At 47.6% G+C, this 15,050-nt stretch overlaps 3 protein-coding genes across 5 annotated transcripts in view; 1 reads left to right on the top strand and 2 right to left on the bottom strand.

Moving 5' to 3' along the window:
- Positions 1-7,256, bottom strand: part of LOC128120472 (protein POLR1D-like) — a 34,361-nt gene extending 27,105 nt beyond the window's left edge. The window contains exon 1 of the mRNA XM_052754526.1: positions 7,143-7,256. Coding sequence (XP_052610486.1) covers positions 7,143-7,168 — 26 coding nt within the window. The 5' untranslated portion in view covers positions 7,169-7,256. The remainder of the gene's footprint in view (positions 1-7,142) is intronic.
- Positions 5,783-7,256, bottom strand: LOC128120471 (DNA-directed RNA polymerases I and III subunit RPAC2). The gene is made up of 2 exons (XM_052754524.1): positions 7,143-7,256; positions 5,783-6,335 (listed from the first exon to the last, which is right to left on the bottom strand). Exons 1-2 carry the CDS (start codon positions 7,166-7,168, stop codon positions 5,960-5,962), a joined length of 402 nt encoding a protein of 133 aa, XP_052610484.1. The 5' UTR covers positions 7,169-7,256; the 3' UTR covers positions 5,783-5,959.
- Positions 7,257-8,286: 1,030 nt separating this feature from the next.
- Positions 8,287-15,050, top strand: part of Lnx2 (ligand of numb-protein X 2) — a 66,589-nt gene continuing 59,825 nt past the window's right edge. The window contains exon 1 of one of the 3 annotated variants that reach the window (XM_052754521.1): positions 8,287-8,443. The gene's annotated coding sequence lies outside the window, so the exon portion shown is untranslated. Of the gene's footprint in view, positions 8,463-9,281; positions 9,383-15,050 lie in introns of those variants that run through there. The other 2 variants (XM_052754522.1, XM_052754523.1) reach the window with 2 other exon arrangements.

The raw sequence follows: 15,050 nt of genomic DNA, 5'->3' as shown, positions 1-15,050 counted from the left end.
TTTGAAGACAAGGTCTTGCTGTATGAGGCAGGCTGGCCTCAAACTCTCCATCTTTCTGCCTCAGCTTTGCAAGGGCTGGGATTAGCTTTGTGTGCCACCATGTCCAGCTCAACTGTTTCTTTTAAGAAAGCAACGTGGTGCCAAGAGGCAACAGCAGTCAGCTCCGTTTCCTGACCCTCTCTCTTCCTGCCCCCAGTTTTTACACCTGGAAACCCTGCATCGCATCCTCTTTAAAAAGACACCAATTATTCTGCCATGGTTGTCAGGGAGATGGATTTAGAGCAGTTGACTCTTTTAACTCCTATTAGTAGGCTAGATCAGGGTAGAGGTGAATCTTGCCTTACTGGTTTTTGGCTGTGAGGGAGTGGCTGGAAAGCCTCAGAGTAAGTGAATATGGATACAGGCCCCAGAGAAGTTTGGGTTCATTTCCAACCCTTCTCTCTGTACCTTTACCATGATACAGGATCTCTTTCTTTTCTAGAAGTTTCTTGTATCCATTGTTCTCAAGTCTCCAGTCCTACATCTATGCTGCACTATTAAATGGTCTGAACTCACAGCTATCTTGACTGTTCTCTGCCACTCACCCATTCTGCACAGATATGGGATGTAAAACCACCATTTATGGCATATACTGACTCAAGACTCATTATTGCCCCTTCGCCTTTGGTGGGGGTGTGTTGTGTGATATTTTGTCTGTGTTCTGACCAATAAAGCTTGCCCGGAGAACAGAGGGTGGAGTTTGCCACTAGTTAACCATAGAGGTCTGTACAGATGGGAGACAGGAAGTGATAAAGCCAGGCAGAACCAGGATCTCAGCCCTTTTGGTCCAAGGATTCAAAGAGGTAAGAAGTCTCTGGTGGCTTCTCTGATCTGAGCTTTTACCCCAATATCTGACTCCTGGTTTTTATCGGTAAGATTAATTTAATTATGATCAGGCTTCAGGGGTGATCAAACCTTGGGCCTATACACGATAGGTCAAGAACTCTACCACAGAGCTACAAGTGAAGTATCTCCTGTTTTTGTGTTGAGCATGGTCTCAACAAGTTGTTCAGGCTGAGCTCTGAAATTACTCTGTAGTCCAGGCTATTGGTGAACTTGAGGCCCTCCTACTTCAATACTACTCCCAAGCAGCTGGGATTGCAGGTATGCGAGAGTGGGCCCAGCTAACGGCTCCTCTGTGCTGGAAAGAGGAAAGCCATACATCTTTGAACATTGATACTTCTTTTACAGTCCACTAGCTGCAGTATTCAAAGAGTTGCTGGAAAGCAGACTGCGCCTGTCTTGTCTGCTGTCCTCAGCACCTAGGACAGACAGCAGCTGCCAGAGGAGGTGGGTGCGTGGGAACAGCGACTGCCTCAAGCCTGGCTTATCTGTTCCGTTCTATGTTCCGAACTTACCTATGCAACATTAGCACAGTCTTCTTTTTCATATGTCCACCTCATCTGCCCTGCCCCAAGCCACAGAAGGCTCCTTAGAATGACTCATTAGACTCGTTTCCATCATTTTTCAGGATGGTGCTATTAGGTGAAAACTTGCTGTGTAGTGTTGCCTGGGTGTGATAAGCATTCCATCTTTGAAATAAATGGACCCACACAGCAGCTGTATCACAACCTTATAAAATCTAAAGCAGCAATAGAAAATACAGTTATTAAGAATTTGACCTGAAAAGGGATAGATCTGGAGTTATTACAGGTCTTCGAAAGCAAGCTGATGGATCTGGTGCAGCTCTTGGGGGCTCCATTTGAAGGATGTTCCAAAGATCATCTGAATTTATAAATGAAGCTAAACACCCCCCCCCCCCAAAATGACCTTTGTCTAAGACATGGAAGACTATAATCTTTTTAAAAGAAATATAGTATTTCTATTAGCTGAGTATAGTAGCATACTACCTTTAATCCCAGCACTCAGGAGGCAGAGGCAGGTGGATTTCTGATTCTGAGGACATCCTGGTCTACATACTGAGTTCCAGGACAACCAGGGCTACATAGAGACCTTGTCTCAACGCTCGACACCAAATATTTCTTTAACTAATTTTTTTTCAATATATTTTGATCATACTCTTTTCCTTCCCCCTGGAGACTATCATCTTAATAAATGAGCTGAAAAGGGAGGTCAACCATGGGCCAAAGAATCCGATGTACTTTCCTCTCTCTTAAAACGCAGGATGCTCTGGGTCACAACTAAATGGATCACTTTTTATGTAGACACTTTTTCTTCTCTACAGAGATACTGCACAAACCTGTATTACATCAATTAGGGCACTTAGATGTTACTGCTATATGTAATTTAGAACTAGTTTGTAAAGTGCTTTGAAAACGGCAAGTGCTAAGCCAAACTAAGAATTATTAGATATTAAAAGCCTTTGGTATGTAGGTATATTATTTAATGATTGGCTCTTTAGAGGGCACAGGATTTTATGGCTGAACAGAACTTCTGATCTTGAATTATTAACACTGCAGTGGTTTGAGTGCAATGTTATTAGAGAGTAAGTCTGATAGTAAAGTTTTTCTCCCCCCAGTTTATATAAATAAAAATGATTCAAGTCCAAGTCTGTCTCCCAAATTCTTCTTCTTCCTGTCCTTTCTTTCATGGCCTTGGCCTGGAACTCACCATGTAGACCAGGCTGCCCTCAAACTCAGTTCTACCTGCCTCTGCCTAGAGGCATTAAAGCTGTGCACCAGCACGCCCAGCTCCCTCTCAACCCTCCTTCAGTTCCTACAGACTCCATGCAACAATTCCTTCCACACATATGGCACTCCTGATTATCCTGGTTTCTCCCTTCACCCACCTGTTTTATGTGAACTTGTTTATAGCCACCCTAAACAGGTTCAGACTGCACGCCTCAGGATTGGAGACACCTAATCCTTCACTGCAATGAAACTGTGAGATGTGGCAGTCACTAGTGGACACACTTTCTGTGTTCTTACATTGTCCAAGATTCCTTACTTTGAGATTGGTTTTCTAGAACCCTCACCACCCTAGAATTTCCTTTATCTCTGTACCATGACTCTGGACTCTCATCAACCCTGCTGCCACCTAAACATACTCTTCTAATGGCTGCATGTATTTTATCTCTGGGAAACTCAAAGCAAGCCATTCCTCAGCAAAGTCCTCTCCTTTGACCCCAAGTGAATGCTACCCACGGCCTAGTGGCCTCTGTGCTAACTCCAACATACCTTTCCCCCCAACTGCTTGGCTGACTTAATATCACTTTTCCTGACTTCCACAGCTCCACTTGGCAAAGAATTTACTATCCCATCAGCTATTCTTTTAGCCACACTTTACCACTGAGGTTGCCCGAGGCTTGGGTCCTTTGTTGAGGTTGCCCAAGGCTTGGGTCCAGTCTTTTTCAGCTTAGATTTCTTCCAAGGCCCTCAACTCATGACTACAATACTCAAAACAGAACGTGTGACTTCTTTTAAGCTCCTGTTAGTAACTGGCCCCAGTCCTAGATGCAAGTTGGAGTCATCTGTTTCTGTGACTTCTACATCCCACTCCTGAGGACTTCACCCTTCTCCCCTTGTTAGATTAATGCTCCTCTGGGCCACCTTGACTCTTACAGATTATCTCTGCTTCTAGTCTGACTTTGCGATTATCTCTGCTTCTAGTCTGACTTTGCTACATCTACTCCATCATCCCATACTGTAATCAAAGTAATATATCACTCCTGTCCCGTCTTCCCCCTGAATCCAGAGAATGGGCCCTTCTTCTTGCCTGTGCTATTAAAACATGCAAATCTTTTAGTTCTCCAGCCTTTAGCTTCTACTTCAGGACCAGTTCATGGTTCCCCCCACCCAAGCATACAATTTGCTCTCCACACTACATAGCTTCTTCCTTCTTTCCCTTTATCTCTGGAAGGCCTTCCCTGATTTGTGCCCAAAGCAGGTACTTCTCAAGTTCCTTACTTGACCCTGTATTTGTTTCTTTCACAGAATTAAGTCTTAAGTTCCTAATGTCAAACCAGGTGTGGTAGGGCACGCCTTTAATCCCAGCACTTGGGAGGCAGAGGCAGGCGGATCTCTGAGTTGGAGGCCAGAGTGAGTTCCAGGACAGCTGGGCTACACAGAGGAAAACAGAAAAGTTCCTACTCTTGTTATCTGTTCTCAAGGCCTGATACAATGAAGGCTCTCAATAAATACAAAACTATCTTTCAAAAAAGCAGGTCAAGTGTGGGAAATATAAGGCTCTTGGCAGGGCAGAAGAGGTCAAATTTAGCTACAAGTTTCCATATCTTAAGTACATCGGTGATGGTTTTGAGGCAAGTTCTTGCTATGTATATTTAGTCTGGTCTTCAACTTGTAATTCTCCTGCTTCCGTCTCTTCGATGCTGAGATTATAGGCATGCACCATTGTCCCCAGCAGATAAGAAGTTTTGACTGAAGAGGGTGAGCATCGACGAAGACGACAAAGCACTAGAGAATGAGGTGACTGGGCTCAAGGGCTACAGATATTTAGGGCAAATGAAGCCACACTAGGGTAGGATACTTACAAGACAGGACTGAAGAGATAAACAGGATAATTCTTGGATGTGATATGCTTTGCTAATATTTTAAGTTTCCAAAATGTCGTTTCTTCCATACAGAATTCTCCCCCTCCAAATTCTGACTATCATATAGTATCTCTTCTGGGCTCTACTTACACACCTACCTAAGGACTGAAAATGTTACCTGGTAATTCCAGTTTTTCCAATTAAAATTGGGGCTGAGGAGACAGCTCAGTTGGTAAAAACTTGCTGTGAAAGCACGAGGACCCGAGTTCAATCTTTAGAACCCACATAAAGACGTTGGGTAGGGTGGAATGTAGGCCTGTAATCCTGGGGCTCAGGAGACAGACACAGGCGGGTCCCTGGGGATTTCTAGTCAGGTAGCCTAGCCTGACTGACAAACTACAGGCCAATGAGAGATTCTGTCTCAACACCTAAGGTGGGGCTGGGAGTAATGGCAAATGCCCTTAATCCCAGCATGTGGGAGATTAAGGCAGAGGCAAGTGGATCTCTGAGTGTACAAAGTCAAGTCAGCCAGAGCTATTTAGTGAGAGTGTTTCAAAACAAAACAAACAAAAGTAAGTAGGTAGTTCTGAAGAACCATCCTTAAGGCTGACTGTTGGCCTCATATGCACACGTGTATTCACAAGAACATGCCCACACAAAACAATAAAAGTGTTTGGTTTACTCGTCATAACTCTGTATTTTATTAGTGCTCTGGAAGTCAAACAGTAAACTGGTTTCTATCCTACAAATGTTACAAAGATGGCGCTTGATACCAATTCAAATTCTTATGAAAAATTAAAATTCTCAAGTCCTTCAAATTATCCTCACCCTTACGCAGTCTACCAATCACATGAAAGGATGCATTCACACTAATAAAAATCCAGGGCTGGCGAGATGGCTCAGTGGGTAAAGATGCTTGCTGTCAAAGCCGACAGTCTCTAAGTGGATCCCATGCGGTAGAGAGAGAGTCGACTCCCACAAGCTGTCCTCCGACTTCCATCCGTGTGTCACGGCATGCTTGCGCACACACACACTAAGTCAAATGTAAAAACATAAAGTCCCTCTGGCAACCTTCTTTCCGGCCTTTTTAACTATAGTCTGCCGGGTTATGTTCTATTTCATCTCCCCTTTCCTCAGCATTTGAACCATATAGAAATGAACAGCCCTTTTAATATCCATGATCAAAACCCTCAACTTGGCCCAATTATCTGTTTACTTTCAGCATTGGTTCAGTTAAGGGGTGGCACCATCCTTGGGGATCACCTAGGTGCAAGGAAGAGAAACCACTCAAACTAGTTTAAACAAAAGAGAAAATTTATTAGGCAAATATACTTGCAGAGATTCCAACAGCTGGAATGGGTCAACAGCTGGAACCACACCTTCTACAGGTCAGAACACGCTGCAATCAGACTCTAGTTCTGCGTTCTGCACCATCATGAGGGTGGTCCTCCTTGTACCCTGCACGAGGGACTAGAATGTGGGTTCATTTCTGCTTGCCTTTTGATCTTTATAATCCTTTATGCTGGCCTCAAACTTGTCAAGCACATGCTGGCAGACATTCATGAGCTCATTCAGGCCTTTCTGAAATGGATCAACAGCTGGAAGTGTACCCCGGGTCTGAATTCGCAAATTAATTTTGCTCTCTGAAGGATGGGTCGTAGTGTAACCACAAAATTCCACCTCCGGGTTCTTCATGATCATGTACCGCAGAGAATTTCCTAGGGTATGGTCCTCATCGTGCAGTACAAATGTCACACACTGTCTATTTGTTCCAGCTGCCTGGACCATTTCCAAGGCTGTCTTCCTTTCGCCTTCAGCCATTGAGGTCTTCAGTCCTGATATTTTTCTACACACATATTGTTTTGTAAGAATGAGATCATATGGAATATTGTTTTGTGATTATCTTTTTAAGACTCACTACCTCATTTTCCTGCCTCCACAGCTTCTATCCTTATTTAACTCCAGTTTCTCTCTACTCCAGTTGACTGCCCACAAGGGGAGTCATCTCAGAAAAAAAAGCACAAAGTTAAATGTTTGTAAAAATCTTTCTTTGAATAGAGCAAAAGAAAGGGGCAAAGTTACACAGGGGTAGGCCCTGCTGGAAGATGAAAAGGGAGTTGACAGGCATAAAAACCACGATTACTTTAGCATAAAAATGGCAACCACGAGTTATCAGGGTGGCAGGCAGGCGGTTATGGCTTCCACTTCAAAGAGGCAAGGAAACTAGTAAGTGAGAGCAAGTGAGAAGTTTAATAGGAGGGAGAATTTGGCGGACAGGGAGAATTTACGAGCAGTCTGCACAGAGCGGAGTTGCAGTAACTCTAGCCGACTTAACACGCCCAGCAGCGCCCGGTGCGCGACCTTACACGAGGCAGTTCTAATGGGGGTGGCAGTTTGGCACTTAGAGCTGGACTCCCAACTTCTCTCCCCTCCCGGATGGCTAGTGTCCCTCTGAGCTCTTCTGTATAAATAAACCCACAGCTTCTCCCCCCTCTTCCCAACCCGGCCCGGCTCAACTCTCGATCCTCCCTTCCCCAGCGCCTCGGGTCAGGCCTAGCCGCCCCACCGGGCCGCAGTCGGCCGCGTGCCCTTTCGCTACCCGCTTCGCTGGCCCGGCCCGCCGCCCCGCTCCACTCTTCCCCTCCCACCTTACCTCTCCAGCTCCTGATCCTCTTCCATCGCGGGGGGGGCGGCTCCAGGGAATCCTCAGGTGGTGCTGGCGAAAGAGAACCTCTTCCCCATATCGCGAAAGACGCCGGCGAAAGCAGGAAGGAAAAAACCACCGACGGAAGGAGCGGATGACGGAAGGAGGGGGGCGGAGCCGCAGCGGCGCGGCAGGGCCCGGCCGAGGGGCGGAGCGAAGACAGAACCCGCCCCCAGGCCACGCCCCTGTGCGGGCCGGACCGCTCACCTGGAACTGCGGAAGCTAGGCGGCCGCCGAGCACAAGCTGTCCCGGTGTGCTGGCCGGGAGCGCTGTCCCTCGCCTGTCGCCCCAAGACACCTGCTATTTAGGGTCGGAGTTGGGCCTCTGATCTGCTAGACCCTCCAGGGACGGGACTGCCCCGGGGCTGGCTTTTCCCCCCCCCGGACTGGAGTCCTCAGGAGCCTTTCATAGGGCACCTTGCAACCTTGAAAAAGCAAAGAGACTTGTGTGCGGAGATGACTTTCCTGACCATACTGTGGTTTACGGGGACGGAGGGGGGGGACATTTTTTCTCCCTGGGGTGCAAATGCACAGTTCCATTAGGTGCAAGGGCGGCGTTTGTCTTTCTTTTGGGAGAGAAATGTGAGTTTGGAGCACCGCCCTCCTTCCTTACTTAGGAGCTCACGCCTACCCTTTGTGGACCTGCGGTTCCTTTTCCCTTTGATCCCAAGGAACCGCCCTTCTCCTCCCCTCAGGTGCATCCTCCCAGCTCCCACCTGACCCCGGCCGGGCTGGGTCCCCGCCCCACCCTGGCTGTCCTCTCGCGCACACCTATACGGCAAGGCGCCCCGCGCCACCTCTTCTCCCTCAGCCCGGTCCCGCAGCCCTCCCCTCCTTCAGCTGTCCCACGCCCGGCGTGGCGCTCCGGGGTGCACGCAGACACTTCCCGAGCGTCTTCTCTCGGTCTGTCTGGAGGGAGAATCCGGCCGGGAGCGATGGCGGAGGGCGGAGCGCGCTCACTCTAACTCGGGAGTGATGAGCAGGGCCGACCCGGCCCCTCGAGCTTCTTGATTGGCCGAGCTGCTCAGAGCCCGCCCTTAGTCCCGCCTCTCCCCGCCGCTGATTGGCTCAGGTGCGTGTCGGGTTGGGCCCGTGCGCTCGCCCCCGAGGGGAAAGGCAGCAGGGGCGGTTGAGAAGTCTTGGCCGGACTTTGCTTCTCGCCAGGAAATCGGCGGCGGTGAGTCCCGGCGGAGCGGAGCCGGGCGGCGTCCCCGTCAGCGCTCCCGCGGGGAGCCCGCCGCTTTCCCTGAGTGAGTTACTTCGCCTCAGGTGCGGGCGGTGACGGGGTGTGGCGTCGGGATAGGGGGAAGCCCCCGGGGGAACCGCTGGGGGCCGCGTGGAGTCCGGCCCGGCCCGGCGCGGGTGCCGGTTGCAGGCGCCGCGGTGCGGTTCTGCGCGGCGCTCGCTTTTTAAGGCAGGGAGCTTCGGGGGACGAGTTCTCGCACTTCGCGTCTGCACGTTGTCGGGAGCCAAAGCGGCGCTAGCTAGCTGCCCTCTGGTTTTGTTCCCTGGAAGGGATGAGCAGAGAGCCTCCTCCCCGCCCCAGCCTGTTGCGGGAGGATTCTCACCTTTCCCTTCAGGCTAGAGACAGATTTGACATGTTTGGGGGGAAGGGGAGGATCATTTCCAAAATATGCATCTCGGGTTGGAAGCGTTTGCTGGCTTTTCAAAGCTTTCTGCCACGTTTCACACAAGGACTTTTAAATGGAGTGTTATAGTATTCCTGTTTACATTTAAGATTGTGTCTTTGCCAGAAGCCTAAGGACGCTTCCGCATGGCTTTATCGAATCGATTTTTCTTTTCCTACTATGTAGCCCTGGCTGGCCTGGAACTCACGGAGAGATCCGCCTCCCTCTGCCTCCTGAGTGCTGTGGGGTTAGAAAGATGTGCGCCCCCACTCCCCGCCAATTTTTCTTTAAAAAACAACAACAACACAGAAACCAATGGCAAGGACAGTTGGAGGAATCCGTGAGCTCCAGTTTATCCAAACTGCCTTCACTTTAAGAATGTCACATTCTTGTAGTCACAGTACTTAGCAGTTGGCCTCCTTCCCAGGACACATTTTGCTTTTTCTCTAGCCGGTACCGTGACACAGCACAGACGAAGTTGGATCTCAGTAGGTCAGTTCTGTTTGCTCTGATAGATTTGAACACCCTCCCCCACACCTTTGGACAAAAGGACTTTGGCAGGTAAGGAAGGAAGGTGGGGGAAGCTAGTGTCCTATTTGGCAGTCGGATCGTTGTTGAGCCAGAACTAACAAGGTTTTGCCATGTTAGCCTGTCCAAATTCCACGTGAGTTTTCCCATGGGGTCAAATGTAGGCCAAGTCGGAACAGCACTAAAATCACATTGCTTTTAATTCAGTCCACTATTCAATTCTAATTCTGTATTTTGTTCCTCGACTCTTCAAGTTTGAACCTTCTCATTTGTGTCTACATTTAGCCACTCAGTGTCTACAGCACGCCAGGCATTGGTTGGAAGGGATCATTTCTTGCCCAACGTTGCTAAGGGTCCATCTATTTCTTGGTCCACTAATTTTACCTCCGAGTATTTTGAACAAAGTGATGTGGGAACTTAAAAGTACTTCTGCTTAGAATGTGTCTGAGAAATCCTAGGCAGTCTTCAAATTGGTATGGGCTTTCTCCAGGAACATCCTAAATGTGTATGTCTAGAGAATGTGACATTTCTGCTGTGCACATGGCTAATCTGAAGGGCATCAAGTTTGGGGTTGAAGTAATGGTTAGGGCTGGTTTGTTGTCCATCTTGGGGTTCATGGCACTTTCTGCAGTGGACACATAGATATTTGCTGAAATGATAAAAAGAGAGGATTTTGTATAACACGTTAAGACATTTGGACTTCATCCAGTCCGCGATACTGAGGCGTTAATTTCAAGCAGGTTAATGCTATGGTAAGTTTTGTATTCCATAAAGCGGCAGGCTGGAGGGTGGTGGGGTCCAGAGGAGAGGTGAGAGAGAGGATGGGGACCTCTGCTCTGTGGTCCCCGTGCATGTAATCAGGGTCACCCTACCCCCCCACCCCCGGAAAAAATGAAAGCAAACATGGCTACGGCTTAGACAAGTGCTTAGTAAGAACTTGGCCGGTGCTGGTTGTCAGTCTGTGAAGAAAGCTGGTGTGGCATTCAGGAAGTATGGTCTAATACCCATAGGTGAGTGACTAGATGGCATTAATGAAAGATGATTCCTGTTTTGTTTTTTGTTTTGTTGTTTGTGAGACAGGGTTTCAATGTGTAGCTCTAACTGCCCTGAAACTCACTATGTGGACCAGACTGATCTCGAACCCACAGAGATCCTCCTGCCTCTGCCTCCCGAGTGCTGGGATTAAAGGTGTGCGCCACCAAACCCTGATTGCTGCTGTTTTTGTTTTGTTTGTTTTTTTTTTTTTTAATTTGGGGCACAGGTGTGGACTAGTCAAGCTGCTCACGGAGCCAGAAGAGGGGTCAGCTTCTTTCAGTTGACTTTAGAATTACTATCCCATCCGAGTTTTGATTCCCTAAAATGAAGAGAATAGTCACAGTACCTGTTCAGTAGTAAGGTTTGAAGATCAAATGAAATTGCGCACGTAATGTCCTTGACACAATGTGGTGCGTGCAGTCCAAGTGCTGAATAAATATTAGTTGTTCCTTTAATGACAGCAATATTAGTGAGATAGTGGAATGTTAGAGGCTTGAGAAGGAACAGTGTAAAACACCTGATGGTGCAGTGAAAGGAAGGTCATCTTGGGATCAAGCTTGTGAGGTGCTTGCTACGTGGATGATTGACAGGTCAGCTGTGCTGTTGGATAGACATTGCCAAGAGAAGCCTGGAAAGAAGGGAGAACGGAAGAGAGCTTGCAGAAAGCCCTTTGGGGTGTGTGGGAAGCTCTGTGTGAGATCTGGGGACAGGGGAGGCAGATTTTGGGAGAAAGGAAGGTGGGGTAGAGCAGGTGTTAACAGGTAGTGAGGTGTTCACATGAAGCGGCAGGTGGGGAAGTGCATATTGGAGCTGGGCATGGAGACACCTCTGTAATCTCATCGTTCCAGAGACTCTGATTCAAGAAGGTTGCCATGGATTTGAAGCCAGCCTATTGGGTGCAAAGTGAAATCCTGTCTTTAAATATCACAAAGACAAAATAACAAACCCCAGCAGCACTTGGGAGGCAGGGCCAGGCTGATCTCTAAGAGTTTAAGGCCAGCCAGAGCTACATGGCTAGACCCTGTCCTGCTACTCCTACCCCGCCGGATTAGTTTTGGTCATCATCAAAGGAGAATTCCAGGTTCCTACAGCCTGTTGGCTCTGATTCCTTCTCTTTCTCTGCTTTCTGCTCATCACTGGCCCATTTTCCGTCTGACAACCCAGATCCTTTTTGCTCTGCAGAACTGTGTGACGGTTTCCCCTTGCTTCCAGATCTGCCTTCCTGTAGAGAAGGGTGGGAGAAGAGTCTGAGGTTTTATTGTATACGTTCACTTAAAAGGTGATGCTGGCTGAAAAAATTTCACACACACACAAGCTCATTCATGCACGCACACACACACACACACCCCTCATACACAGGATATGTATTAATTCTAAACTGGACTGTTAAGGGGTCTAGAAGTTTCACAAAACAAATCTCCTTTATTTAGCTTTCCTGTCAGGTTTCTTTTCCTTAGGAAACAAAAAACAGCAGAAAGATCTGAGGTCGCGTAAACTTCTGGGTGGGTTGGATCCAGGAGATGAGAGCTGTGAGCCGAATGAGGCGTTATTCAGAGGACTTTCTCTAATACTCTACTGCAGAGTAACACCCCAGCCCGCTTTGTGTGACTTGAGAAAAGCTAAGTATTATAGTTTCTATCGGTTAGAGTGTGTGCTTTCTAGAGCAAAGGTCTCATCTGTTTTGTTCACTGTAAATTCCCAGGTATGTAAGAAACAAAGCAAAACCAAAATGTTAAGGTACGTGAACGTGAGTGGAGGGGTGCACCAGCTTTGGTCTGTCTTTCTCCATATGTTTGGTCAGAGGGAAAACAAGAGAGAATGTGGTGTCGCAAGGAAGCCACAGGAGTGAGACTTGATGGCTGTTCTGAGGCAGCTGTGTCCCTGTGGGATGCTGTAATTATTCACTTTTCACAGTTCACTGCCGGAGCTGTGGGGTGGGGCCAGTTCTCCAGCGGTAGAGATGACCCGTGTGTCATAGTTCAGTACTGACTGCATGACACACAGGGCTATAACTTTGTTCAGAGGTTACTGAGCACAGCTTCCTGGTTATGAGGAGAGCTGCGGGGCCGAGCCTCTGACATCTTGGTGGGGTAATTGGGGGTCTAGACAGAAATGTGTCCAGGTAAGTGTTACATGCGTCTGTTCCCCCAGCCTGGGCATTTGAAAGTGTTACCTCAGCAGGCCATTGCCTTCAGTGGAGGAAATTTGTTAGTGGACATTTTGGAGTTTTTTAGTGTTAGTCTGGGTAGGAGGAAAGAGAAGTAGACACAAATGCTGAGTTCCAGGACAGCCAGGGCCAGATAGAGAGATGATATCTGAGGGGGATGGGAGAAATTCTTTTAAATAACAAGCTTCCCTAAAATGGACTGTGGTGAAAAGTTTAAAACCAGATTTTGAGGGCCATAATCTTAGGTTAAAAAAAGCTGTACTTCACTATAATAAAGATTTTGTGCTGACTTAGTAAATTTGAGAAATATTTACCTTCCCATCAGGATTTTGGATTTAATTTAATTTCAATTAAATCTAAATTTAATTCTTTGTTGGAATCCTTATCAGTTAAACCATATAAGTAATCATGGATCAAATCACGCGACACATTTCACTGAAGTCCTCTGTAAGTGTTCTGAGCACTGCCATTTCCCCTCCGCATGATTTCAGTATTTAAACTTCAGTTTTCAATTTAATTCTGTCTGCCAGATCTCTAAGTGTATGCCATGTGGTTGGTGCTGAGCCGTGGGTCACAAAAAGTGCTTTCTACCTTTGGAGAAATTGAGATCCTAGAAGACCTTCAGTGGAGGAGATGGTAGTCATTGAAATGGGCCAACGAGATACCCTCGGCTTCTAGGTCCTCGGCTCCTCAGCTCCAGTGTCCTTCAGCTCCACCGTGGTTTATCATTCATTTGGTGCCTTGGTGTTTCCCACGTTAGAAACTCATATCCCGTTTAACCCATGTCCTCCTGTGCCCATAACCACCCACCTGCCCTTTCTCAGGCTCACCTGCGGCTCCCTCCCTCCTCAGAGAGACCGGCTGCCTGTCCATCCGCTCCACTCCCATACGCCCCTCCCTGTGGCGGTCATACCCGCTGGGCTTCCTGTCTTCGTGGTTCGATCCGAGCCCTGGCTTAAGCACCTGGCGAGGCTGTCACTGGCACCTTTACCCCTCTACAGCTTGTCTTCGGCCCTGCGCTGCCTTTTCTGAGTTCTGGGAATTCTCTCAGCTGCCCTTGGCCCTCCAGTCCCCTTAGTCCATTCTGTGTGTGCAGAGTGTTCTGACATGGACCCGGGACAGAATTCATCAAAAACTAGAGACATCATCGCACAGTTCCAAGCTAGTAAGTGCTCGGAAGAAGGAGTGAGTGCAGGGTTGTGCTCTCTACTGTAGTAACGAGCCATATTTGGCTGTGGAGTTTTGAAATATGGCTGCTCTGTGCTGAGAAATACAACAGTGTACAGTACAAACCCCATAAAATTCTCAGTAATTACATCTTGAAATGGCAGCATTTTGGATATATTGGATGAGATGAAATACTATATGCAGTTGCCTGTTTTTGTTTTTTTTTTTTAAATGTGAGTATTTGAGCACTTGAGCTGATAGAATAGGCTCACGTATTTCTGTGGGACAGCGCTGGTGTAAGGTGTTATCTACCTGGCAATGTGATGAGGGAAACTAGCCTTGTTTTATGCAGAATAGGATGTCACTGAAGCCTTCCCTTTGTAAGTTGACTTGAAGGGATATGTGGATGGGTTGACCTTAGAAAAATAAGTTAGAAGTGGGTATAAGTTTGAGGGAAAAAGAGGATGGGGCCAGGGAGGTGGACAGGGCCTGTTCTCATGTGCCTGGTTAGTCTTAGTGAGGTTTTATTCTCTGTCACTCATTCACACTCTTTAGCCTGCTCCCTAGGTCTTCTGTGGTCCACAGGCAGGAATTTGAGGTGACCTGCTCTTTTTTCTCTCAGGTTCGTTTTTCCCCCTTCCCAACCTTCCTCCTGAAATCTCAGGTCTACTGAAGGCTGCCTCTGAGCTGCTCCTCAGTCCCATCCCTTTAAATCTCTTTGGGAGTGCTTCATGGTTTAATTCTGCTCTTCTTCCTCATTTCGTTTCCACACCAGTCTGTAAAAGTACTCCAATACTAAGCATAAAGCAGACAGCCCCACTGACCCTGCTTTTCCCCTCTACTGTTCTCAATAGCACAAGTCCTTAAAGTCTTTAGAATATTGAAGTTTGCATAAATGTATCACAAAATGCATTAATGTGCCATCACAAACTACCACGAGTTCACATTTTTTGTCCTTCGTTATTTGAATAATTTAGTAATTGTAAGTGCTAAATTGAAATATTTAGCACTTACAACATATATCGATCCAGATGCTAATTTTTTTTTGCTTTTTTTATTATTTTATTTTATTTTACAGTATAATTTAGTTCTACATATCAGCCATGGATTCCCTTGTTCTCCCCCCTCCCGCCCCCCTCCCCTTCCCCCCAGTCCACCCCCCCATTCCCACTTCCTCCAGGGCAAAGCCTCCCCCGAGGATTGAGATCAACCTGGTAGACTCAGTCCAGGCAGGTCCAGTCCCCTCCTCCCAGGCTGAGCCAAGCGACCCTGCATAAGCCCCAGGTTTCAAACAGCCAACTCATGCAATGAGCACAGGACCCCGTCCCACTG

Source organism: Peromyscus californicus, unplaced genomic scaffold (genome assembly GCF_007827085.1).
Source record: "Peromyscus californicus insignis strain IS unplaced genomic scaffold, ASM782708v3 Scaffold_2__1_contigs__length_46816999, whole genome shotgun sequence".
Taxonomy (NCBI): domain Eukaryota; kingdom Metazoa; phylum Chordata; class Mammalia; order Rodentia; family Cricetidae; genus Peromyscus; species Peromyscus californicus.
The sequence above is the reverse complement of the archived record's forward strand: the minus strand, read 5'-3'. Positions and strand labels throughout refer to the sequence as shown.